The 24921-nt window shown below is 41.7% G+C and overlaps 1 protein-coding gene across 6 annotated transcripts in view; it reads right to left on the bottom strand.

Moving 5' to 3' along the window:
* LOC108918469 (histone deacetylase 7-like) overlaps positions 1 to 24921 on the bottom strand; it is a 45844-nt gene that overhangs the window by 10951 nt on the left and 9972 nt on the right. For 3 of the 6 annotated variants that reach the window (XM_018725747.2, XM_018725749.2, XM_018725752.1), the window contains exons 2-20: positions 22133 to 22202; positions 13156 to 13358; positions 12987 to 13074; positions 11270 to 11393; positions 11063 to 11166; positions 9296 to 9415; positions 8964 to 9073; positions 7307 to 7402; positions 6997 to 7168; positions 6058 to 6257; positions 5368 to 5568; positions 4491 to 4695; positions 4237 to 4370; positions 3989 to 4109; positions 3641 to 3690; positions 2356 to 2463; positions 1897 to 1952; positions 1370 to 1457; positions 394 to 513 (exon numbers count right to left, since the gene is read on the bottom strand). In XM_018725747.2, the coding sequence (XP_018581263.1) occupies positions 394 to 513; positions 1370 to 1457; positions 1897 to 1952; positions 2356 to 2463; positions 3641 to 3690; positions 3989 to 4109; positions 4237 to 4370; positions 4491 to 4695; positions 5368 to 5568; positions 6058 to 6257; positions 6997 to 7168; positions 7307 to 7402; positions 8964 to 9073; positions 9296 to 9415; positions 11063 to 11166; positions 11270 to 11393; positions 12987 to 13074; positions 13156 to 13308 (2250 nt within the window). In that variant the 5' untranslated portion in view covers positions 13309 to 13358; positions 22133 to 22202. Of the gene's footprint in view, positions 1 to 393; positions 514 to 1369; positions 1458 to 1896; positions 1953 to 2355; positions 2464 to 3640; positions 3691 to 3988; positions 4110 to 4236; positions 4371 to 4490; positions 4696 to 5367; positions 5569 to 6057; positions 6258 to 6996; positions 7169 to 7306; positions 7403 to 8963; positions 9074 to 9295; positions 9416 to 11062; positions 11167 to 11269; positions 11394 to 12986; positions 13075 to 13155; positions 13359 to 22132; positions 22203 to 22413; positions 23212 to 24921 lie in introns of those variants that run through there. The other 3 variants (XM_018725748.2, XM_018725751.2, XM_018725750.2) reach the window with 3 other exon arrangements.

Genomic DNA, 24921 nt, shown 5'->3' on the forward strand with positions numbered 1-24921 from the left:
AGAAAAAAACAGGCAATATGGTCATCTCCAGAGACAAGAGTGTGCCCCTGAGCTGTGGACATGCGGTAGAGGAAAAACTGTCTGTATCACACAGAGAAAAGCTGCAAATGCAAGAAAACAGAAAAGCAAGAAAAGCAGAAACAGAAACATTTAAATCTAGAAAAAAGACACACTGGATTCAGCCAGTGAACATGAATCAAGTCAAAGTAATAGAATTGTATTGTTTGCTAAGAGTTACATCTGGTGCTAAGCTTGAAAGCCACACAGGACAAAATAAAATTGGAGGTCTGCTGAATAACCTTCTTTGCTGGCATTAGCTAAATCCTATCCACATTTGTCATGACAAACTAATGCCTCCCAGTGCAACAATGTAATACAACTGATGAACCTCACCTCAGCTGGCCCACCACTGCCAGGGAAGAAGTTTCCGTCATCATAGCGATGTAAGGAGATGTAAAGTACACTGGGATCACTGTAGAATGCCTCTTGGGTACCATTGCCATGGTGAACATCCTAGATAGAGGAACAGAGAAACTAACATCTGAATTTAACACACTGTATTTCTTTGTGTTCTGAAGGGAAAAATATAACTGCAAAAGTTGCACAGACTTTTAAATTTACAGAAATGGATACACTGTGTCCTCAGCTTACAAACATAATTGTGACCAAAAATCTGTTGGCAAAAGACAAGCTGCAATGTCCAGAGCCTGTCCCAGAAGCTTTGGGTGGGAGGAAGGACACAGCACTCAGTGAACGAGACACAACTACATGGCACTGTAATGCTGTTTTATTATTTTTTATTTCAACTACACAGAAATGAAACTCTAAAAATTAACATATCTTAAAATTGCCTAAAATGAAAAATACATAATCTCCACAACCTCCCATTCAATGCTGTTGGCCAATTAATCACATAAGCATATCCAGGATTTGAGGACTTCTGGCGGCTTTGAACTTTCTATATTATAATACCTAATAAAATCAATAAAAGCTTAATAAAACATATGCTTCACAACAGACAGAAATTTTAGAAAATTATTAAAACAGAGTTGAAAATAAACTGAAAAATGTTTGTCTTTGAAAAATCATAACCCTAATGTTTGTAACATGAGGACCCAGCGTACGTTTGTGCAATTATAATTATTGTTGTTGTTTGTTATTATTATTGTTGTTATTGTTATTATCCATTCAGCCAATTTTAATAACCACCTTGTCCTAAGCAGGACTGTGGTGCTTCGGAGCTGGTACACACCAGTCAATCGCAGGGTAGCCACACTCACCAACTCACTCATCCATTCACACACTATGGGCAATTTAGAATCACCATTGCATCCAAACTGCATGTCTTTCGAATGTTAGAGGAGCTCACCCAGTCTACGATAAGAATCTTGCTAACATTGAGCTTCTGCTGAAGCTGCTTTGCAGCGATGGCAACTGAGTTGAAGAAACAAAAACCCCTGTGCGAGAGAAGAGACATCCTTCAGGAGATACAGTGTGACACAACATGTGCTTTTGACACAAAAAGTCTGGCAGTGAGGAACATGAGAAGAAGCAGAAGAGGAAGCAAAATGATAAAGGCTCTAAGAGGGCTGCATAAATCAGCTCTTTGTCTCCTGCTCCATCAGCCACAGGGCTTCCTCAGCATCCTATACTTTCCCATCCAGAGACAAGCCCTGTTGACTCTGCCGCACAATGCTGTGGTCAGACACAGCACAGTAGCCTGCGGTCTCCACACACCCACAGGCTATGTTTTTATACAGCACATGCACACACAAATACGTTTATATAGAAGCACACACTGGAGACACACACACATGGAATGACTCCATGGTTAGATCTAAAGCTCTCTTTTACAGGCCAGTAATAACTATGGGCAGAACTGAAAGAGGGACTCACATGGGGGTAGAGTGGGTGGCATGGTGTCCAGGGGGCCTCACCACTGCAAACCCATTCTGGGACAAAAAGGAAAAAACACGCTATTATGTTATTAATCTAGAACATATAGAAAGAATGCAGCTGGATTAATGCTGCTAATCAAACACCATCTACCTATACCAGTGATGAAGAGCCAGTAATCTCTATATCTAGGATGTCAAGTCCTGCTCTTACACATCTACTTAATGAGTGATATGGAAAAAGCAGAAACAAAAAGGAACCTCATCAGCTAGGGACTTTACACAATCAGACATTCTGAAATAATTAAATACTGAAATAATTTAATTTAAAAACAGATCTTGCAGTGTAAATGTGCAAGCTGGTCAGGATGTACAAAAACTCCACCAGGGAGATGGGACAAACAGACCTTTTAGGCCATTTCCTTTCACGTGTGGTGGGCATGCGCTGTTGCATTCTCACCTTCAGCTCCCCTTTGGCCACCCGGAAAGCGAGCTCTGTGACGCTGCCAGCAGCTATACGGGACGCTGTAGATGTGTGCATTTCATTCCAGATTGTGTCATTGTCCACCTGTCCGTGAAATGAAGGCAGCAAATCAGATCTGATCCCGCAGAACAGACACAGCTATGGTGATTCACCAGCATGGCACAACTGCAATTTCAAATTTTGTTGAAGATGGGAAAAAGAGATAAATGGGTTCTTGAATAGGAAAATTGTAAACTAAAAGCTTCTGTGTTACGTGTCTCTATAGCAGCAGGCTATTGGACTAAAAAAAATTTTGCATTAGTTTGATAAGCTCTTTTTTTTCTGTAGAGGATATAAATTATACTTGTTACATATAACAATCATAACTCTTTTAATTGTAATTAGTTAGGCAAAGAAAATGTAGATGAATCTCGTTCTTATCTTTTTCAAAATGTTGATACATTGTACAAAAGTCAACATTAAACATTAAGCTAAGAAAAAAAATCTCTGTTTCAAACCACTAATGTTGAAAGATTTTGGTGGCCAAGATAACTGTATCAGTTTCGTCTTGCTTTGGGCAGTGCACCATCTCCTTCCAATAAACCATTTGTTTGTGCTATCAGGTCTGTCAACAACTCGCTAAATCTTAAATCAGTCTATAAAATATCCAGAGTTCTAAATCTCAGACCACACTAATATGTAAGAACAAAGATCCTGGAATTACTGCATCTGCGGCATTAATATTCTACACTAAATCTTTATTTGTGTTAAAAAAATATTCTCTACAGTCTTAAGCTTATCTGTCGAGCTACTTTACTGAAAAATGTTCATATGTACTGACAATATACTCTTTGATAACATCTAAATCACACACACACACACACACACACACCATCTGAAACCGCTTGTCCCATACGGGGTTGCGGGGAACCGGAGCCTAACCCAGCAACACAGGGTGTAAGGCTGGAGGGGGAAGGGGACACACCCCGGACGGAATGCCAGTCCGCCACAAGGCACCCCAGGCAGGGCTCGAACCCCAGACCCAGCACAGAGCAGGACCCAGTCCAACCCACTGCACCACTGTGCCACCATGCCCCTTTCTAAAGCAAACATGGATCACAAAACTATGTAGTTTTATAGTATGTGGTGGTTTGACTGGCTGGCAAATGGTATATGTAGGTTCTTTACTGATTTATTGTTTGTGCATGTGTTCAGTATGTGTAGATCTGCGTTCAGTGTGTGTCTGTAATCAGTTTGTGTTCCAGTGCTCACTCAAACTCACCCCAACTCCTCCGCATGTCAGCATCACAAACATCCTCTGAGACAGGATTCCTACAGAACACAGTGGAAGAACATGAACTACTGTGAATGACTGATTTACTATTTTTTGCATTTTCATTCAGGCTTTCTATCCTTGGTCACCAGTCTCCTCAATTGAGTGTGTGTTCTTGTGTGTGTGTATGGGCGGCACGTTGGCACAGCAAGTAGCGCTCCAGTCTCACAGTGTGTTCATATAGTCCTATGTAGTGTTCATTGGAAGTCGCATTGGAGAAAAGTGTCTGCTAAATGAAGTAATGTATATGTGTATGTGTCCATTGTGTGTGCAGAGAGACAATAAACCTTTGTGTACCACTCAGCTTGCGGTGATCTAACTTCAAGCGATTTAGGGGGTTGGTCCCGTACAGCAGCACATGCCTCTCCGAGTGCACTGACTGCAGTTCTTCCAGGCTAGCCTTCTTGCCCTGAATAGTCTGCGAAGAAAAAATTATTAAAGGATGAGATGGAATATCAGGAAACTGACTGAACTGCAGCCAATGACTGTTGTGAATAAAGCGTCAAGTGTGTGTTCTCCAGCACGATGACTTTACACATGTATACCTCACACTGACTCCTGAGGCCTCGTTCCTGCAGTCGAGACCAGATGCTCTGGATCCTCCCAGCATGCTCTGGATGGCTGCTGTTGTCCCCACAATTACATTGGTGCTTCAGCATTTGAGAATCATACACCAGGCCTGTGCAAACAAACACAGATAAACACAAACAGATAAATTAATAAATCTGAATAACAGAAGAATGCGAACGCTTAGGACACATCTCTCCAATTCCTTCACCTGGTATTTTGTACCCTTTACCTGTGGTGAACTGGGGCTTGCTTACTGTCTCTGGACTAGGAAGTGGCAAAGCCTTATCAGACAAAGGAAGAGAGGTGGAAGCAGGCGAGGACTGAGTACGGGAGAGGGCACGGTGGGTGCCCCTAAGCACCATGGGAACTGCCAGCATCTCCATGTGGGTTGCCTGTTGCCTCAGCTGTTTCTGCTTCTCCCACAGCAGAGACTGCTGAAAAATACAGAGAGAAAACCAGGTCAGAATGCAGGAAATTTCAAAGAGAGACCTGCACCGGGGCTTTCATAACAATGATCCTATTGTAAGAGTTTCTGTAAAGGTGACACAATGGCTCCTCCTACTGGTAAGTCGTGTTTTTTCCTGATAGTGTACACCAAAATCTTTTTGGTTTCTGAAGATGTTGTCAGACTTACTCTACAGTGTACCACTGTTTTGCACAGTTGCCAAGTCACCTTTCAAAATGATGTGAGCATTCCAATTCCTCTTGACTGCATGACTGGGAAGACTAAGGGACAGCACCAGTGAATAGTCTGCACAATATGTAATTTATATTTTTAAGATTGTGCTAATTCTAACCGTGGAACATGGTACAGGAAAAAGGTTAAAAACAAGCCCTTGTGAATGATCAAATTTTTAGGCATCAGGTACTCTCTCTCTTTTTATGTATCCATTGACTATAGTTATTTGCAAGAGTACGTCCTGAAACGACATTGCATTATGTGGCCATTTGGTTTTAAATCCTACCATACGATTGTCAGTATGTCAGCGAGGTCTGGGATGGCTCAATACAAGCTACAAAATTAGGAAAAGTAACTATAATGTTACATTAATATTCTACACCCAACAGCGACAGTCAGACAGAACACGTCAGTGTAGGTCAATTACCTGACTCAGTAGGAGTCTGTGTTGGAGACTGTTGTTTTCTTCATGGATCTCACTTGTTGACACAGACTCCACCTTGTGTAGCAGGTCCGTCCTCATCCTGCTTTGATGAGTGTCACTCTGTAATTGCTCCACTTCCTCAGAATCCATGTCTTCAACTGGGATTTGTCTAAAGCAATGCTTTTCAGTGTTTTTAGACATCAGCTGTGGGAAAGACAGACAATTGGGGTGAGTTTTTTTCCCCCAAAGGTTCTGTTTCACTACTCCCACCCACAATGTCTATAACCGCTTAACCCAAGCAGGGTTGCAGCGCACCAGAGCCTAACCCAGCAACACAGGGCACAAGGCTGGAGGGGGGGACGGTACACATCCAGGATGGGACACCAGTCCATCGCAGGGCACCCCAATCAGGACTTGAACTCCAGACCCACCAGAGAGCAGGCCCTGGCAAAACCCGCTGCGCCACCATGCCCCCCACTGTTTCACTACTCTTATTACTAAAGCAAGAGTGATTTAACTGATTTGCTGATGAAAGACATTGAAGTGTAGCAATGGACAATGTATAAAAGAGTATCTGTGACTAGTCAATCTTTGCACTACATATAAATAAGTAACTGTTGGCCATGTACAAAAGGATTAAGGTTAGGGTTAAGAGGGGGTAGGACAGTGGACATAGTGGGTGGGCATTATCACCTTGCCAAGGCATGTCTGCTGCTGAAGTCTCTCTAGAAGCTGGCTGCTGTGATGTTGCTGAAGCAGCTGTGAATGGATGGACCGCTGGCTTTGGGGAAGGGGCTCTGAGCGGGTTCTGCTTAGGGGTTTGCGTGGCCCCACGGGAGCCATATGCTCTAGCTGGGATCCAAAGGACAGTGGCATGTGACCCAGGCCTGGAACTAGGCCAGAAACAGAAACATTTGAGAAAGATGACAGATCAGAAGCAAAAACATCAACTATCACTGGAATTGCAGTATTGTAACGTGTGACAGAATACTTTGCCTAGTGGCATATATCCCATAAACCTTTATCACTTTTCATAAATATAACCTTACCAGATTAAAAAGACTATAGACGAGAGACCAACTATTTAACAGAACCACACATAAACTTTTAATAAATTGTTTTTCAGTTCTTGATAGTACACAGGCCTTAAAAATCAAAATGTTAAAATGCCATACTTGTACCTCGAAGTTTAGGAAATGATCTGCATTTCTTTGTTCAAACACTTAAATGGCAGGACTGTGAACAGTGAGGGCTTTTACTGTATATATATCAGCTCACAGTATAAAACACAGAGGTCTCAGTCCTTCTGTACCCAGGACACACACATTTTCAGAACCGCTTGTCCCAGACGGGGAACTGGAGCCTACCCGGCAACACAGGGCATAAGGCCAGAGCGGGAGGGGACACATCCAGGACGGGACGCCAGTCCGCCGCAAGGCACCCCAAGCGGAATTCGAACCCCAGACCCACTGGAGAGCAGGACCCGGCCCACCCCACTGCGCCACTGTGCCCCCCGTACCCAGGACAACCGACTCTTAAGTTACCTTGCAGAGATCCCGTATAACACCTTATGTGACCCTTTGTCACCCTGCACTTATCTGTTCATTGATGCGTTGTTGCAGAAATTCTCACCTGTGAGCAGCTGTGGGTGCAACATGGTGTTGGGCTCTAGGACCAGCATGGGCTGCAGATGAGAGGACAAGAGACTGCTGGATTCCTCCAGGCCCACCGGTACAAACACAGAGGAAGATCCTGACAGCAATGATACCCGGCCAGCCTTCATAGAGCTCATATTCACATCACTCTGGAAGAGGAAGAGAGCGTGAAAGAGCAATACATATATGTATATGCTGACACACATATTCACCCATATTTTCAAACAGAAACATATACAGTAGAAGACTGGTACAAACAAGGATACTCCAGACCTTTATCCTTTTACCTTAGCATTAGCTGGGAGTCCCAGGGTGATTGTGGGCAGAGTACTTGGCCTGTGCACTGTGAAATGGGCCACAAGCCCATCCTGAAGCAATAATCTCTGGATGTGTGGAGACAAACAGATTGACATATCTGAAATCTTGGATAAATTCAATGGCTGTGCATGATGTTTTACTGGTTTGAACACAGGAGGTAAAAACCTTGTTTTATGTCTGCTGTTAAATGTATGCTTCAGTGTATATGTGTGCGTGTGTGATATTTTCTCAGCATACATACAGGGATCATGTGTATGTGTGTGTGTGTAGAGAAGTTAACAATATAAATATATTAGCATATCCATTCTAATGAATTTAGGAAATCCCCTGGAGGTTTGGTCAGAACAGAGACAAATAGGTTTAATTAAAAGGAAAGGTATTGAGTGTCATGGCCACAGGCCACAGCTGTTCCCCATCCTGCTCAGTTGACATTGTTTAAGTCATTTTATTACAGTAGGGCAACAAACAGGGATTAGGAGTAGCTGTCCATTCACACTTCCAGGAACAAAGTCCAGCTTTCCAAACAAAGTCACTGACATAAGTGGGAGAAAATGAGGACAAAACCAAATCTCATATCCATCCTGGCCCCTACCTTCATGTCTCTCCTTTCATCCACCCTAACCACAAACAGCAAACATGGTGTTTAAGAAAAGATGTAGGATCTGAAGGTCACCAGTTCAAGTCTTGGGAGGAACCCTAATACTTTATCCCTGAGGAAGTTGCTTAAACTGAGTTGCATCAGTCTAATATCAGCTTCATGAAAGGGTAAGTTTTTTGGGAAATAAATTCTAGGAAGATACAAAATATTGCAAAATAATAGACAAACATTTTCTATCACCCATTGCTTGTCTTGAACTATGATTAATTTATAGAGACTATAGTTCTCTGACTTAAGGATTTGTCCTAGCATGTTAGCAATAATAATTATCGATGTTGCCTTTGTAGCTTTTTCTAAAGGTCTTAAAGCAATGCTTTGAAGTCATTCAGATAATCCAAAAATCAGTGGATTCTAGCAACCTGCCTGATGCACAATGATCACACTGTCTTATAATTTCACACACACATTGTGGAAAGAAAGGAATTTACTGAACTGCAGTTCTTCAAGGAGAAAGTTGAACAGCTGCATAGAGAGTTGAATTGTAAATGGTTTCATATTGAAAGCACACACAGAAGTTGGTCCATTTCTGTTAAAACCACCAGACTTGTGTTTGTTTTCTTTAAAGTGATATCTCTCTCTATCCGTATCTGTTATTTTCATCATTTGAAGTAGTACATTTTACATACATAGTACATTTTTGGAGATGTACTATTCAACCAACCAACGTCAACAACTGCTTGTCCCAAGCAGGGTCATGGCGAGCTGGAGCCTATCCCAGAAACATTGGCACAAAGCTGAAGGGGGAGGGGAAACACCCTGCATCACCACACTCCCCCATGTACTATTCAGTCTGTTTTAAATTAACTGCTGTACTTATGTAGGTTGAAGTTTACCGTATGCTTTCACGAATGCCTATTTTTCAGATAAAATCATGACCAGATGACATTTTACGTTTTTAGAGAGTGGCAAGGATCCTAGTGAAAAACCTGAAATTACAGCACCTACTGCGTGTAATAGGCAAACCTTACCTCATTGGCAAGTGCAGCAGTAGAGGGCAGCACTCCACCATCAGCAGACAAACTGTCACTGGGGGAGCTGCAGCCAGATACAGGAGTGCTGCTGCTGCTGGGGGAGGAGTCTAAAGAAGAATGGGGTATGGTGCGGTCAAAAAACAATAAGATTTCAAAGTAAAAGCTAAGAATCCAGTCTAATTATAACTAAGATCTGCAAAGACTTTGAAGACTGGTCTTTGTTTATGACAAAAGGAGTATGACACAGGGCTGTGCATTGAAACACTGGGAGGGGCTGTCACAGCCTAACCAGGAAACAGTACTTGGGAGAGGAAGCCATTGGTCGGTACCTAAGGGATCAGAAGCTCTGTGTTTGACAGGGGGTGGTGCGCTCTCCTTGCGGGTCAATGGGCTCTTCCTGTTAAGGTGCTTTTTCAGCTTCTGCTTGCCTGTCAGCTTTGGCTCTGAGGCTGTGCACAAAACAGAAAGGATATACATTAGAGCCCCTGTCATCTTCTCCAGGCACCCATTGTACAGGTCAAATAAGTTCCATATAAACATAATGCATTGTGCATAAAACAGGTATTCTCTGGGTGGCATGCTGATGTCCTCATTCAGAGATACAAACAATGGGCATTTTAGTCACAATTTCACCTGAAAGCCTATCTTTGGGTTGACTGGAGTGCTAATTTGAAAATAAAGAATGGTTCAGTATGAGCTAAATGAATAAGGGATTTGTATGAATAAGATAAAGGGGCATACAGAATAAAATACAGCAAATGAGTGGGAGGAGCGGATATGATTCGGAATTCTTCAAATAACCACAGCTAATGTTTTCATTCATATTTAAAAATCTGAGACACAGCTTATTTTTATTTTGGAAATACGTCAACAAAAAAAAGAAAAAAAACTTTCCAATGTGATGTCATCACAAATGTTTAATTTAACAAGACCTTATTGTTACAGCCTTTCAAACAAAAATTGAGACATCTTAAAAAGAAGGGTGTGTACTAACTGCTGTGAAATTACTGAAGTCATATGGGCAAATAATGGTATTTTACAATATTACCTGTGCTTTCTTAATCTCAGTCAATATTGGCCATGATTCATGACTCATGATGAATGTTACATAACTGCTTTCCTTTACACTTTTGTTGCCATGTGACTTTCCATGTGGTTCCAACCCACAGGCACAAGCAGGTGGGGCAGTCAGACAGTGTCTGTGTACAGCCAGACACCAAGAGTGCATGGGTCTCTCTAAAGGTTATTTTTATGCAACGCATGACTAGTGCTGTCTAATTTACTACAGGTATAATACACATCATGATCAGCACTGTTTCGGTCAAAATGTGTTTTCCTAAACACTTGTACTATGAATCAAACCATTAGATGTAAAACTGGCAAAAGTCTTGTAAATATGGTTAAACCACAGGATCTGCCATCCCTGAATGGAATTTTATAGACAGAAATTCACAACAGATGTCCATACCCATGTGAGACTATTATTATTATCTGTTATGTAGCTGACACATTTGCCCAAGGCAACATATATTTGTATTCCATTTGTATACTAAGCTATTTAAAGTTATTTGTTTATGCATTTAAGTACCATGCTGCATTGTGTAATGTGTACTGGTAAATATGGTGATATTGGACTTATTGGACTTTGAGAATCATGTCTGCATCTGTAGCTCTCCATCTGTTGGTGGAATGGACTTTGTTTACTCTGACTTGTACAAAAATCTGGAGACAAGCGTCTTCTAAATGAGTAAATGTAAATGTATATGCACTGTTATGGTTCTCTGAGCGATCTGTCTATCCAATCACACACACACACACACACACACACACACACATTGGAGAGTAAGTTGGACTTCCCAGTTCATGCTAAACATGTTTTAGGACTGGAGGAGGAAACCTGAGTATCTGGTGGGAAACCTATGTAAACATAAAGAGAACATGCAAATTTCACATAGACTGAGCTAGATTTGAACCAAAAGCTCAGGTTCTGTGAGGTTCTAACTACCTTCTGCTCCACAGTACCATCAGCAGAAAGCTGCTCACTGCAACATGGTCTGCTGCAGGAGCTCATTTTATCCAGTGCATACGGAATTCACCTGTCCTCCTCAGGGGGGTGTCTTCTGAGCCCTCGCTGGAGGGTTGTGCATGCGAGCTCACCAATAGCGTCTGGGAAGTCACGTCACTTTCTGAAGTCTGATCCCTGAATGAAGTCAGATGGCAACATTCAAGCATGAGAAACATGAGAAAATACATGAATTGCAGGATGGCCTCTGAACCAGGCCAGGACTGCTGGCTCAACTCACTGATATCTCCCTTGGGGACTGGCAAGTGGATTGGAGTTGTTCTGCTCCAGAGCAACTTGCTGCTGTCGCTTCTTCAGGATGACTTCCTGGAGTTTCTTCTTCACTGCTGAACTGGCCACGGCACCTGTGAGTGAGTTAAAAATGAGTCATTAGACCTGGCTCCTGGAACACTCTATCACTGCTTTGCTTATCACGTTCTCACAGACCTCCAGAAAAGAAGTGACAGATGGCCATTCAATAAATCACATGCAAATCAGGATAATGAAGGACACCTGGACATTAAATATCTAGTAACTGTTTTTATAATTTAACCTCTAATTAAATGGATCTGAGTGATATACTAATTTAAATATACTTACAGACAGCTCGAATTACGACAGAAAAACAAGCAAAGTTTTTTGAGAAAAGGCAATAAGGACATATCCCTGTGGCTGCAAAGGAGGAAGAGGGAATTATCACAAGGGCCTTTCATTCACGCTGCCTGTGGTTTCAGGGACAACACAAATGAATCAGTACTACAATGGGTGGTGTGGACTACAGTGTGAAGTGGGAGAGTGGACAAGTTACTTGCATAAAGCCAACATTTCAACATTGCTTTGCAGCAATAACAGGAACTCAGTCTGTACAAGCTTAGCTTTGACTTGTTCTACCAGTTCACACTATTACAAAGCTATCCAAACAAGTCTCTCTGGGTTCCAAACAAAACAAAAGCAGAAATCATCTAATCGCCTTGTTTGGTGGCATATCAGTATATCATTTCTCTGGAAAAACTACCTATTTTTTGTTTTTGAAAACATGATACAGATACATTTAATTTACCATGGAACATGGAACAGAAAAGAAAACAGGAATGTTGCAATCTCTGGAACCTTTCTTGTCTCTTCCTTGTGTATGTGTGATGTAAATGTGGACTTTCCGTGCTGGCTTGACACATCTAAGCTGGCCTTGGTGGGAATCCATTCTCTGGCAGCATCTCAAGTGGAAACAATGTGACAGCTCAACACACACATTCAGACATGCCACAGGATGCCTTGTGATATGAGTCCATATCAAGGTACATGTCATGGAGAACTGAGTCCAGCAGTGCCAGATAAAAAAGTGAGTAAAACTGGTCCAAGAACTGATCATTTGAATCTGGAGTTCACTGTCAGGCTGAAAGGAAGAGGTCCCAGTCTTACCACATATTAAAAAAAATCCTGCAGAGAAAAATTGGACTTGGTCACAGTTACTGAACATATAAAGTACTTACACTGACAGTTTTGTACTTTTAACAGTTTTGTTTTAGTCCATACACTGATAAAGGGTACTTAACTTACAAACCCAATTGAGACAGGAAGTCTGTTCATAACTCAATTTGTTCGTAAAACCAACCACTATGTAGCAATGAAATAATGCTGTAATGGTGGTGATCCAGAGCCTACCCTGGAAACAGTTCCCAAGACAGGGTACACTGTGGAGGGTTTATTTAATTATCCTTCATTAACTTCTCATTATCATTTTACCTTCATAAACAACATTTAAATTGTCTGCTTTAAAATTATTGACATGTATTTAAATTATAACTGTTTCAATATAATTTTGACAATGTAAAATAATAGAGCAGTGCACTGGATTGTAACATCTTCTTCTCATCAAAAAAATTGTGTTTATTCTGCTTTCTGCAGTATTTCCAGACAGGGGGGACAAGGGCCTTTGCCCAGACCCCAGAATAACTCACTCTGCTGACTCTTGTCCTTGTGCCAAAGCTGTTGTAGCTCCTGCCGTTTCTCCTCCTCTTCCTCACGCTGCCTCTGCTCCATGCTGAACTGCATGGAGACATGAAATGCCATTGAGTATGTAAAAGTTGGGAGGGGGTGAAATAGAAGAAAGTGGCAGAGTTCCTGAACCTGGATGCGCTGGTGCAGCTGCTGCTCGGAGAACTGGGCACAGGGCCGCAGAGAGAGATGGCCCAGGTGGAGTTGGTGGGGCAGAGGTGTCAGAAGGCCAGTGTCTGACACAGGGCAAGGCCGCACCAGCCGTTGGCTCACTCGCAGATCCATGGGGGCGAGCACCAGGGGGCTCCACACTGGGGGGACTGCACTCTCCTTCACTAGACAAAGAGGAAACCCAATACATACCTATATAATTACAATAAACTAAAATACTGAAAAACACAACACAAATATGTTTACATTACTGATTGGATAAAGATGACAGAAACACAAAGGAAATCATGCTATTACAAAACAATACATAATAGCAGATTACAGTACCACAGTAAAACACACACACACACACACACACACACACACACACACACACACACACACACACACCATCTGAAACCGCTTGTCCCATACGGGGTCACAGGGAACCGGAGCCTACCCGGTAACACAGGGCATAAGGCCAGAGGGGGAGGGGACACACCCAGGACGGGACGCCAGTCCGTCACAAGGCACCCCAAGCGGGACTCGAACCCCAGACCCACCGGAGAGCAGGACTGTGGTTCAACCCACTGCGCCACCACACCCCCTAGGTAAAACATACAATATGAGAAAAATTGTGAAAAAATACAGATGTAACAAAAACTTATTCATGAAAGTTATCAAAGGGGGTAAACCCAGGGACCAAGAGAACACTTGATAAAACATACTTTAGAAAAATTTGTAAAATGTCTACAGTTTTTGATCTTGCAGATTCAGCTTAACTGAGAAACATTCTAGACATGAGAAAAGGAAGTATTAGCAACACAATATCTTACAGCTCACCACACCTTCAGATATTGAAGGTGGCAGGGAACTTCCTTAGTGTGTATAATTATTATTTTTGCCACGGTCTATATTACATATTCTTTGGCAGTATTATGTTCCTTATGATTAAGCCAATAAAGCTGTGTTGAATTAAACTGAAGAAGAAAGCAAGACAGTGAGGAAAGAAACCAAGCAGCTCCCGGTTATGAGGGTTCAGTTAAGAAAAAAGAACAGGTGATGTCTTTGTTAGCTCTGAAGAAAAACAAGAACAATGCTTTAAAAACCGTAGATGGACATGATACCTAATACACAAGTATAACAAAGTATAGTTGGAAGAATCTTTTGATATCAGTAGGAAAGGATGTTGTACTGTATGTTCATCAGTTGGAAATAGAATTAAAATCTCTTTATGGGTCACTGTCCCTTAGTGTCTGTTCGGCCTCCTGGCCTGAATGCTGAAATACAGCAAGACACATTTGATTGATTTTGGAGGAAAGGGCATACATACCCATCCAGTCTGAATGCCATCCATACAAATACAATGTCTATGCAGACCAGCAGAGTCTTTTCCAGCACCAACGTTACTTGGCCACCACTGAAAGACAATATCCTGTGTAATGTTCTCCCAGTCTAAATCCCTCCTTTTTTCTCCATGGCCACTGTCTTTGTCATGCCCTTTCATTTTATTGCGCCTTAATCATTTTGCCTGATTCCTCAGCTCAACAGTATTTGCATAGCTCAAACAGTTCACTGGGAAGGTCCAGCATGTTGCAGAGACACAAATTAGGCACAAGGGCTAACAAGAGCATTTATTTCGTGTTGTGACTGAATATTAAACGTGACGTTTTCCTTACTTCATTTCATATTGCTCCACGGTGTCAGACCCTGTCAAAGGGTGCAATTAGAATATATAACTTCCTCTCTCTGGCTTAAAGGAGATTTAGAACATCCGAAGAAGGAGAAATTGCTTAAAAGAAGTTTAAGCTGACAGCTCCTCAGACCCTTTAGATGGGGGAAATTAATCATCCTTAAAATATCACCTCAGCTATTATGCATTATTAACAGCTTATGGAAATTCCCTGAAGATCATACAAACTTAAAGGTTAGGAAGGTGTATTTTGTGCATATGTTTATAGTTAATTTATGCATGCATCTGTCTTTTTTTCACTATCCAAAATCTAAAAAGAGCTATTCTATTCATGCTTGAAATGAACTGGACTGCAGCCAGATGACATGCTGAACAAAAATAACCAGAGGATAAAAGTCAGAGATCTATGAAAGAATGAATGAATGAAGGCAGTGCATAAAAGAAAAGAGAACAGGAACTTGTAGGAGCGTGGCAATGAGTGCAGTGTCAGATGCATGAATCTGTCAGCCCCAAGGGCTCATGAGACCAGAGACTAAATTTAGCTATTCTGGAAAAAGGGGGAAAAAATCTGAGAACAGTAGTTCAATAGAACTGTGTTTGTGAAAACATGTGACAGACTGCATATGTAACAGAAACTATATACATACAGTATACATTATATAACAGTTTTTCCGTCATTGATTTGGGTATGAGAAAACTTGAAGGAGCACATTCTACAAACAGACATTTTGCTCAGAATTTATACTTTTAAAGTAATCACAGATGTTAACCAAACATCTGGAAATTAATTTAGATCAATACCAGTACTACTGAATGTAAAAAAGAAATTGAATTAACTAAGTTATTTAATTCTACAGTGGATGATCACTGATAATATAGAAGATGCTTTGGTACTTGTTTAAAAAAACAACTTGAATTTCTATGGGCTGGTCAGTTTTGAGAGCAATATACTGTATAATATCACCCCAAACCAGTGTCAAAACTGGAGGGCTGAAACCACCCATAAAGATACTCCATATGGAAACTTTGGCAGCACAAAAAGAACCTGTGTATATGGATACCACCAGGGAGCAGTGCCTGAAATCATTCCAAGCTTTATTCACAGAGCAACATGCATTTAAATACCAAGAACTACAGAAATACACCTGCTCCATTCATATATTTGTGATTCAAAGCATCCATGGAACCTAGGGGGGTGCGGAGGCGCAGCGGGCTTGGCCAGGTCACACCGGTGGGTTTGGGGTTCGAGTCCTGCTTGAGGTGCCTTGTAACGGACATCATGCCCTGTGTTGCCAGGTTAGGCTCCAGTTCACAATGACCCCGCTCAGGACAAGTGGTTTCAAACGGTGTGTGGGCATACATGCAACCCCTCATAATCAAACATTTAATTCTTCCTCTGCTTAACAGACTTTAAATAAGTTTTTGTTGATGACTCACAGGTCTGTCAGAACGCTTACCAAAAGTGCTTTTCTGGGAAATCTTAATGATGAGCAATACTGACTGCTGATCTGTCTGCTACAGCTGGCAGCTACTGATTAATATACAGGTCACATGTTTGTGAAGTGAGGGTGTGGGTGTAATTTCTGAGTATCTGTATGCCCATCCAGTATCTGTCTATTTAGTTGAGTCCACGTCATACAGCTTGAATGGGGAAAAAAAGTTTTAAAAAATCACACAAATCGGAGAAACTACTGATTCACAGGCCAGAAAGCAGCCAAGTAAGAATGTCTTTGATTTGCTTGGTTCTCCTTTCCAATCTATACAGGGCTACCCTGTACAGCAAGCTGGCATACAGGGTACCAACTCAAAACCTCTCCTTTCACTCATTTCAGATTTTCTGTTGACTGAATGAAACATTGAATGTCACAATGAAATAAAGACAGTTAAAATAAAAACAGGATACAAGACCCAGTTTTATAGTTACTCAGTTTCCCTGCTCCTCATTACATGTACAGTTTACTGATAGTATAAAAAGAACATTTCTGACAGTGTACATCTTTCATTACACATTAGACAATTTTTGCTGCCAAAGTAGGGCTTGGACAGTTTTTGAAATACACATCTCAATTCTGTCAAGCTACCAAGAGTAAATCTAAGATTTTCTCCAAAAATGTGAACCCACCTATCAAATTTATTTCCTTCTGACTTCATTTCTGATCTGTAGTTGTGAACTTCAAAGCTGATGATGGCTAGGGGATTACAGGGATTTATTGACAGAGGTACCTTCCTCTATCCTAGCGGAAATTCCACACAAACAATAAGCAATAATTTCAGGATAGAGGAAAGAGTAGAGAGACGTTTTTTTACCCAGGTAAGACTATCCCCTAAAAGATTAGACAAGATCAACAGCCAGTGACCTTGAGAAACAGATTTCCTATTAAAATCAAATATAAGCACACATTCTGCCATATACTGCCCTGCCATTTTAAATAGTAAACAGTGAGTTGAAAAAAATTAAAGGATAATCTCACATCAAACAATGAAAAGTATGAATATGACAATAGTAACAACAATCTATAGACTTACATAGAACAGACAGCCCCTTCCAGTGTAAGCATAAACATTCAGCACAATTCATTTGCAGTCTGTAGGTTACAAGACATGTCTCTGTATACAAATGAAGGTCAGATTAACAGGGCCATCTTTCTTTAAACGCTATGTATCAGAACTGACTTTCTGTCTGTCTGTTTTTGGAGGTCTTTTTGTCAATGCAGGTCTCGTGGTATATTTTAAAGAACATTTCAAATATTCAGACTATAAGGGAACATCTGAGCCAATAAGATAACATTCATGCAATGCTCTGAGTTCCACCTGTGGCTTTGTGATACATTATTTCCACATGAATCTCTCTGCATTGCAATGTTATAGGTCTAACCCATAAGATGGTACAATGTCAAGTTAAGTGGGTGCTGTAACTTCTTTTGTAAAAATCACACAATGCCATACAGCACAGGACAATTTGAGCCCACTGCTTATATCATAATTTAAGAGATCTCCAAGTCTGGTTTTAGATCTTTTGTCAACCAGCTCATCCATCCATTTTCAATAACAATAATGGCTTGTCCTGATCAGGGTCATGGTGATCTGCAGTCTATCCCAGAAGAGTCAGGGGCAAGGCTGGGGGAACACCCTGAAGAGGACACCAGTCCATATAGGGGAGCCACACACACACACACACACACACACACACATTTTCAGAACCACTTGTCCCAAACAGGGTCGCGGGGAACCAGAGCCTAACCCGGCAACACAGGGCGTAAGGCCGGAGGGGGAGGGGGACACACCCAGGACGGGATGCCAGTCCGCCACAAGGCACCCCAAGTGGGACTTGAACCCCAGACCCACTGGAGAGCAGGACCCGGTCCAACCCACTGCGCCACCGCACCCCCCTGAACCAGCACTAAACATAAAAAATTACAACATGAAATGGGTCTGGAAGTTATCTAAGGTGTTGCAGACCAGCAGAGAAACTGCAGGCATGAAGGTTTACTAAACAAGGACACATGATGATGGATAGAGTAACTTAATTAGAAGGTTTTACTATTGCAATACAATACTGCAAATATCTGTATTTATCTACATAAAAAGAACCCATGTATTTTAGGTGTACTTAAATTCAGCTCCATGGTGGACACACATTTTCATTGAGTAGTTCAGAGGATACATGAGGAGAGACCTTTATCAGGACAGAATGCAGCAGTAGAAGGGCATGACACATCTAACAGTACAGAGTTGTACAATTTCCAGTCTTCTGCTCCATTTGCAAAGATGATCTCACCCCCAGATATCACTTTACAAAGTAACCTGCAAGGTCACATACCTTCCAGTTTGCAACTTTTTTCCACAGCAACAGGCAATTACTACTGTCCCAGGTGCTGCTGGAAAAAGTGAAACTATGGTGTACAATCAATGGATGCAGTTCCAACCATGTGGTTAAAAATATTCGTGTTGAGAAACATGAAGTGATGTCTTTCCACTTTATTAACTAAGCAACAAATTCTAGACTGCACATATATGTTTTGTGCTTTCTTTTTACTTTCTAACCACTTTTTGTGGTTATTTGCAGCCACAGCTGGGTGGAGGCAACCTGACCACCTGACCACTGCCTTGCCCTTCAGCCATTCAAATGACACAGAGCTCTGCTCAGTGACTCATGGTTACTGCACAGGGTCCAGGGTGCTCTTCTAGTGTACTAGAATAAACAAGGAGGCATTTTGCCTGGACTTCAACACATTTGTGGAGAGTCAAAGACCTTGATGGCTCCAAAACAGCCTGTCAGGAGATGGTGGGAGTGGTGGGATGTGAAAGGCCAGAAGTGTTCAGTTTCATTCGAGCTGCACACTGATACTTTGCAGTTGAGAGTGGTAAATTTGAACTCCATGAACTCAGGAGAAACTTATTCAATGGAACAAAAACAACACACTGATTTCCAATTAATGTTGAATCATTTTCCTTATGACTGTTTAGCAAAGGAGTCACAGAACAAATTAGGACTACCTTGACAACAATTTAAAAAATTGAGAGCTAGCATATTTGAATATTTTTGGCAGTGTGACACGGTGACACCAGTGTATTTTGCTATTGTTAAATGCAGCTTGTGTCAGACAGGATTTGTAAACGTAGTGTGTGCTGACAACAATGGCTTTCTCCAGCCGCTCTCCTTCTCCTCTTCCCAGGTCTCAGTGTCTCAGGGGAAAGGAGGAATGTACAGCTGTCAGGGGCATTCGGGGCCCCAGCTTCCGAAGCAGCTGGAGAAACCTTCTATTCACTTATGGCATGTATTAATGTGTGTGTGTGTGTGTGTGTGTGTGTGCGCGCGCATCAGTGTATTTATATAAGACATTCTGTGCACTTCTGAGGGTGCAAGGCACACTTGTGTGCAGTGTGTTTATAGTGTCAGAAACACTTGTGTCTCTGTGTGTGCAAGGCGTGTGCCCTTCTTGAAGGCCATTAAATGTGAACAGTGTTGCTTGCATCTGTTGGTCTTGTGCATTTACTCCTATCCCCCCAACTCCTGTAAACCTTCTGGTACTGATTGTTACCCAAAGAGAGCTTTGGAAGTCAGTATCATCAAGCAGCCTTAGGTCCCTTTGGATACATCTGCACTGCATCAGTTAAATATTTTTGAATTGAATACACCAACAGGCTTTTATAGAAACTGTCAACTTTCAGTTTCAATGGCTAACAGCGTATTGTTCTTGGAAATGTATGTCACTTTGGAACTATGAGTCTGCTAAATGAATAAATGTAAATGTAAATGTTCACCCGTTCAGTCACTTATCTTTCAGTAGTATGACTCCTCCCTGCGCTCACAATGCAAGATTTAATTAAATGTTTAATGCCATTAACTTTCAGGTCAGAGGTCAGTTGCCTATACCCTAAATATATAAGCAGGCTTTCACCCTTGGCAAGAGCACATGTGATAGTGGGATAATGAAGCTGATATACAGGTGCAGGGAGCACACCAGAAAAACAAAAAGCAATGCATTTATTACTACTGCACACACATAAATGGAGCAGGAAAACATACATGAAGAAGGCTTTCAAATCATTCTTGTTTGAATGTAAACAATGTATGAATGTAGTTTTGTTTAACTACCGAGTAAATTAAATGAAACACCTGCTATTTTACATGTCCAAAATAAACTAATAAGTACAAACTTCCCTTCAGTAAAAATGTACAGACAACATACTTATTTCCTGTTTCTCAGACACATTCTCTTGTACAGAGATTAAATGTAATCTTTCGTTCTGCTTTAATGCAAGGAAATACAGCACAAATGAAAAAACAGTGTAAGGTGGGTGGCTGAAATGGCGCAATGGATACGACTTGTGTCTCACTACTATGATAATCCGACACAATACATTTTTCCTCATATGGTGCAATTCATAATTGCAATAAACACTCATATTGGTTTTGAACACATAATCAAACTACAGCCACAAAAAGACACATGTGGGTGAAGCAATACCTCAAAATTTTATGGGACCTCTGAAGTCCCCCCAACCCCCCGCTTTGCTTTGCTCCACTCTAGGTTCAATACATAAATGAGATGGCAGCTGGGAGGCTTATGATCTGCTGGTGAGGAATTGGGTTTCACATGATGGCCAAAGGGAGTAAAAGTCATACAGATATTGTTTGAGATGATGCAAGACATGGGTTTGAAGAATAATCAGTAATCTGTTGATTGGATTATTGCTGAGTGCCTTGGTGATATTCAAAATGAAAAATAAAGACACACCAATTCTCTACTCCAAGAGGCGACACCTTTGTTCTTCCTTCTTTTGCTAAAATATATACAGATGCTCCTCGACTTACGATGGTTCAACTTTACAATGATGACCTGGCCATAGATATTCAGTAGAAACTGTACTTTGAATTTTGAACTTTGAAGCAATATGTGGTGAGATACTCTCTTGCGATGCTGGGCAGCGGCAGCGATCCGCATCTCCCAGTCTGCCACACGCTCTATATACAGATACCTCCTGTATCTGCGCTGTGTTTTCTGCATCAATAATGTCACAGTAACACCCATCTGTGTCTCCTGCTACTGGTGAGAAGAAGAAGAAGAGGAAGGCAATTATTCTCGAGGAGAAACTCAAGATAATTTCCCAGCATGAAGGCAGCAAGCCCGTAATGGCCATCGCACCTATGCTAGGCTATGATGTTTGGTAGGTTAGGTGATAATATAAATAAATAAAATGCATTTTCGATTTGCGATGGGTTTCGCGGAACGTAACCCCATCGTAAGTCGGGGACCACCTGTATATAATTATCCATGTGCGGTGCTTGAAATAAAAAAGGGTTTCAGGTGCCATTTCACAAGTTGTGAGCACACTGCCTACACTGCGACAACCGGCCAGCTGATTGTGGGCCAGTGTGAGCTAACCTGCAGTTACTTTGTCATGCAGGTCTAGTTTCCAGCATGAGGAGAGCTCCTCAAGCACCGATCCTTCAGGGAGGCCAACCATCCATCTCCTCATGCAATAATAATATTACGTGCGGGACTAGATGCTCTTCAGAATAAATTCTATGTTTAATCACATCACACTTCCAAAATTTCTAATTCTGACAACTAGCTACGCAAGAAAGTCCGAAACATGTATTATTATGCATATTTCTTATTATCCATATTATCACATATAAAACTTTGACTGTAAATCATCAAATGAAGTCTGTAGCGGCGGTAGAAGTATTTAAACGCGGCAGCATTCAGTACGTGGTCAATGAAGCGGTGAATTAGAGGGTAATTTGGGCGTCCTTACCTGGCGGAGCAGCAGCCCCCGCGGCCGCTCAGTGTCACTCTTCGCAGGGGGTCTAGAGCAGCAGCTCTCTCTGTGGGGACGAGACGGGAGCGTCTGAGTCCATCGGCAGCCTCGAGCTCACCTGGGCTCGCGCACGGAAACGCGTCCGCGCAGGGCGGGGGCTCCACATCAAACACCCGAAACCCTTTTCAGCGAAACCCGCGCGCTCTCCTCATAAATAGACATCGCAATATGCTCTGAAACGTGTCCGGTGACAAAAAGGTTGTCTTCGCGGTACAAACCTGTGCCGTTTCATCCAACACCTCCGACTTGACCGTTGACGGCGACAAATTGAATCGGTGGCTCTGAAAAAGCTACCTCAAAAAGCTCCTCGGAGAAGCTGGCACGTTCATTAAGTGACCTCCATTCGGTGATATTATTTACATGTGTAAACAAAACGCAAATTCTTGTGTCGCATAAGCAAGGCAAAGATAACTAAAATCCGCGTATTGTCTTTACGTTAAGGATTAAATATTGAGACACGTTTGTAATTATTGTCCTATATTTTTTCCAACAGAACCATTTTTCTGTGCGTTTGAGGAGCCCTGACAGGAGAGAAGAGCCTCCACAGCGCAGTCCGGTTGTACATTGTGCGAGTTGTGTGGGGAATGACGGACGGAGTGCCGCAATGAGAGTCAGTCAGCGAGTCCAGCCCCACACAAGACCAGGATAAAAAAAAAAAAAAAAAAGAAACCAAAATAGTCGTGACATCAGTAAGTTGTGTCTCATTGTTTTCGCGCTGTGTGAACTGCGCGAGCGCTCATTTCTCTGCGCGGGCTCCTGAAACCCTGTCTCGTGGCTCCACCTGTTGAACCGCCCGCGCCGTTTGCCGCCAATTTGTCCCGCGAGCGAAGGCGACATTTAATACAAGTGGATCTCAAGAGGTATGCCATAAAACGTCGCGTCAAATTTTAAGTGAAACAAGATAAAGTAAAATACTTGGGCTGTAGGCCACTGGAGCAATAGCAGCACCGAAGGGAGTTCCAACTTGAAATGTCCTCAGTATTATCCAGCTGTAAACACCGTGACCGTTCATTTAGAATTTTCTTTCCTCTTTATAAATGTTTTAGTATCAAAGCCAACACACATTTATTTATTTAGGAGATGCTCTTCTCCAAAGCAACTTCCAGTGAACTCTATGCACTGTTACCAGCCCACACACCTTATTTACCAAGGTGACTTACACTGACTGCTAGAGACACTATTTACACTGGATCACTCATCCATACATCAGTGGAACACACTCTCTCTCTGTGTCACTCACACACTATGGGTGAACCTGAACAGCATGCCTTTGGACTGTGGGAGGAAACCAGAGCACCCGGAGGAAACCCACACAGACACGGGGAGAACATGCCAACTCCACACAGACTGAGTGGGAATCGAACCCACGTTCTGTTACACAGACCAGGCACTGTAAGACAGCAGTGCTCCTTGCTGTGCCACCATGCCCCACACACACAAACAAACAAAGCAAGAGGGAGAGAGAGCTTTATAATGGTTTTATATATATATATACACACATATGTGTAGTGCACATATGTACCATAATAATATGTTACAGCCATAAAACAGATGGTGATTTGTCTCTGGATCCAAATGAGTACAGTCACACGTCACATCACACCGCAAATTACAGCATCCCCCTCTAGCTCTCACTCTCAGTGATCTTCTGCCCAACCCACAGCACACTGTCAGCTAATGAAATCCACACCATTATCCTTAACATTGGCCAAGATCAAGATAAGTAAACTTATAAGCAAATTACAATACAGATTTCTAAAAATCTTTGTCACTTGTTTCCCAAAAACTGCTAACTCATCTGACTAAGTAGACCACTAAAATCTAGGAATGCAATATCCCGTTCCAGTGAAAACAGTAAAGTTTATCCAACTACTTGAAGGATTCGTATCGGGGAATAGTGAAGGTTTAGACTAGAACTACTGCATATTTGAAAATGGTGAGTCTTAAAAAAAATTCTAGTCAGTTTTTTCCATATAATGCTTGTGTTTTCAGTTGCAAAGGTTTCCCAAGAGAGGATATGCACATATTGTAAATTGTAAAACTTGAGGCATGCTGTCTGTGAAACAGAAAGTCAGGAGTAGAAATTGCACCCTTACCAGAAATATTACTAAATGTGGGAGTGGGAATATGTGGGTGTTTGTTAGATGCGTTAATAAGGGGTCATTTTTATCTGTGTCCATGTATTATCTATATCTGTAAATCCAAAGTGTAGAAATTTCTATAAACACTCAAGTCACTCTATTAAGAATCTCAAAATGGATGTTTTCAAAGCAACAGCAAAGTGACTTGCTGAAGTGATTTATTAAAATCAATTTAAACATGACTATGTCAGCTATATAACACGAATATCTTCAGTAGGAAATAATCAGTCTCTTACAAAAACCTCAGGAGACGGTGCTATATCCATATGTGACACACTCAACACTGGGAGCAAAGAGACCACGCAGAACACCATCTTCCCATCAATGCTTAGTAAACACTCAAAGAGAAATACTGTGCTCTTGTTCAGAATTGCTTCATTTTGGAGTGAATAATACAGAATCACAACGCATTACATATACATTATCAACAATTAAGAAATAGGATAGGAGGATGGCATTTAACGATAGGATGGTATGTTAAGACCTACAGGAAAATCAACACACACAAAGGCCTGAACGAAAACATTTAAGAAGACACTTGTATAAATATATTTTTGCACTTATTAGGGTGCAACAGGTAGCATA

The sequence above is a fragment of the Scleropages formosus genome, chromosome 22 (assembly GCF_900964775.1).
Source record: "Scleropages formosus chromosome 22, fSclFor1.1, whole genome shotgun sequence".
Classification (NCBI taxonomy): domain Eukaryota; kingdom Metazoa; phylum Chordata; class Actinopteri; order Osteoglossiformes; family Osteoglossidae; genus Scleropages; species Scleropages formosus.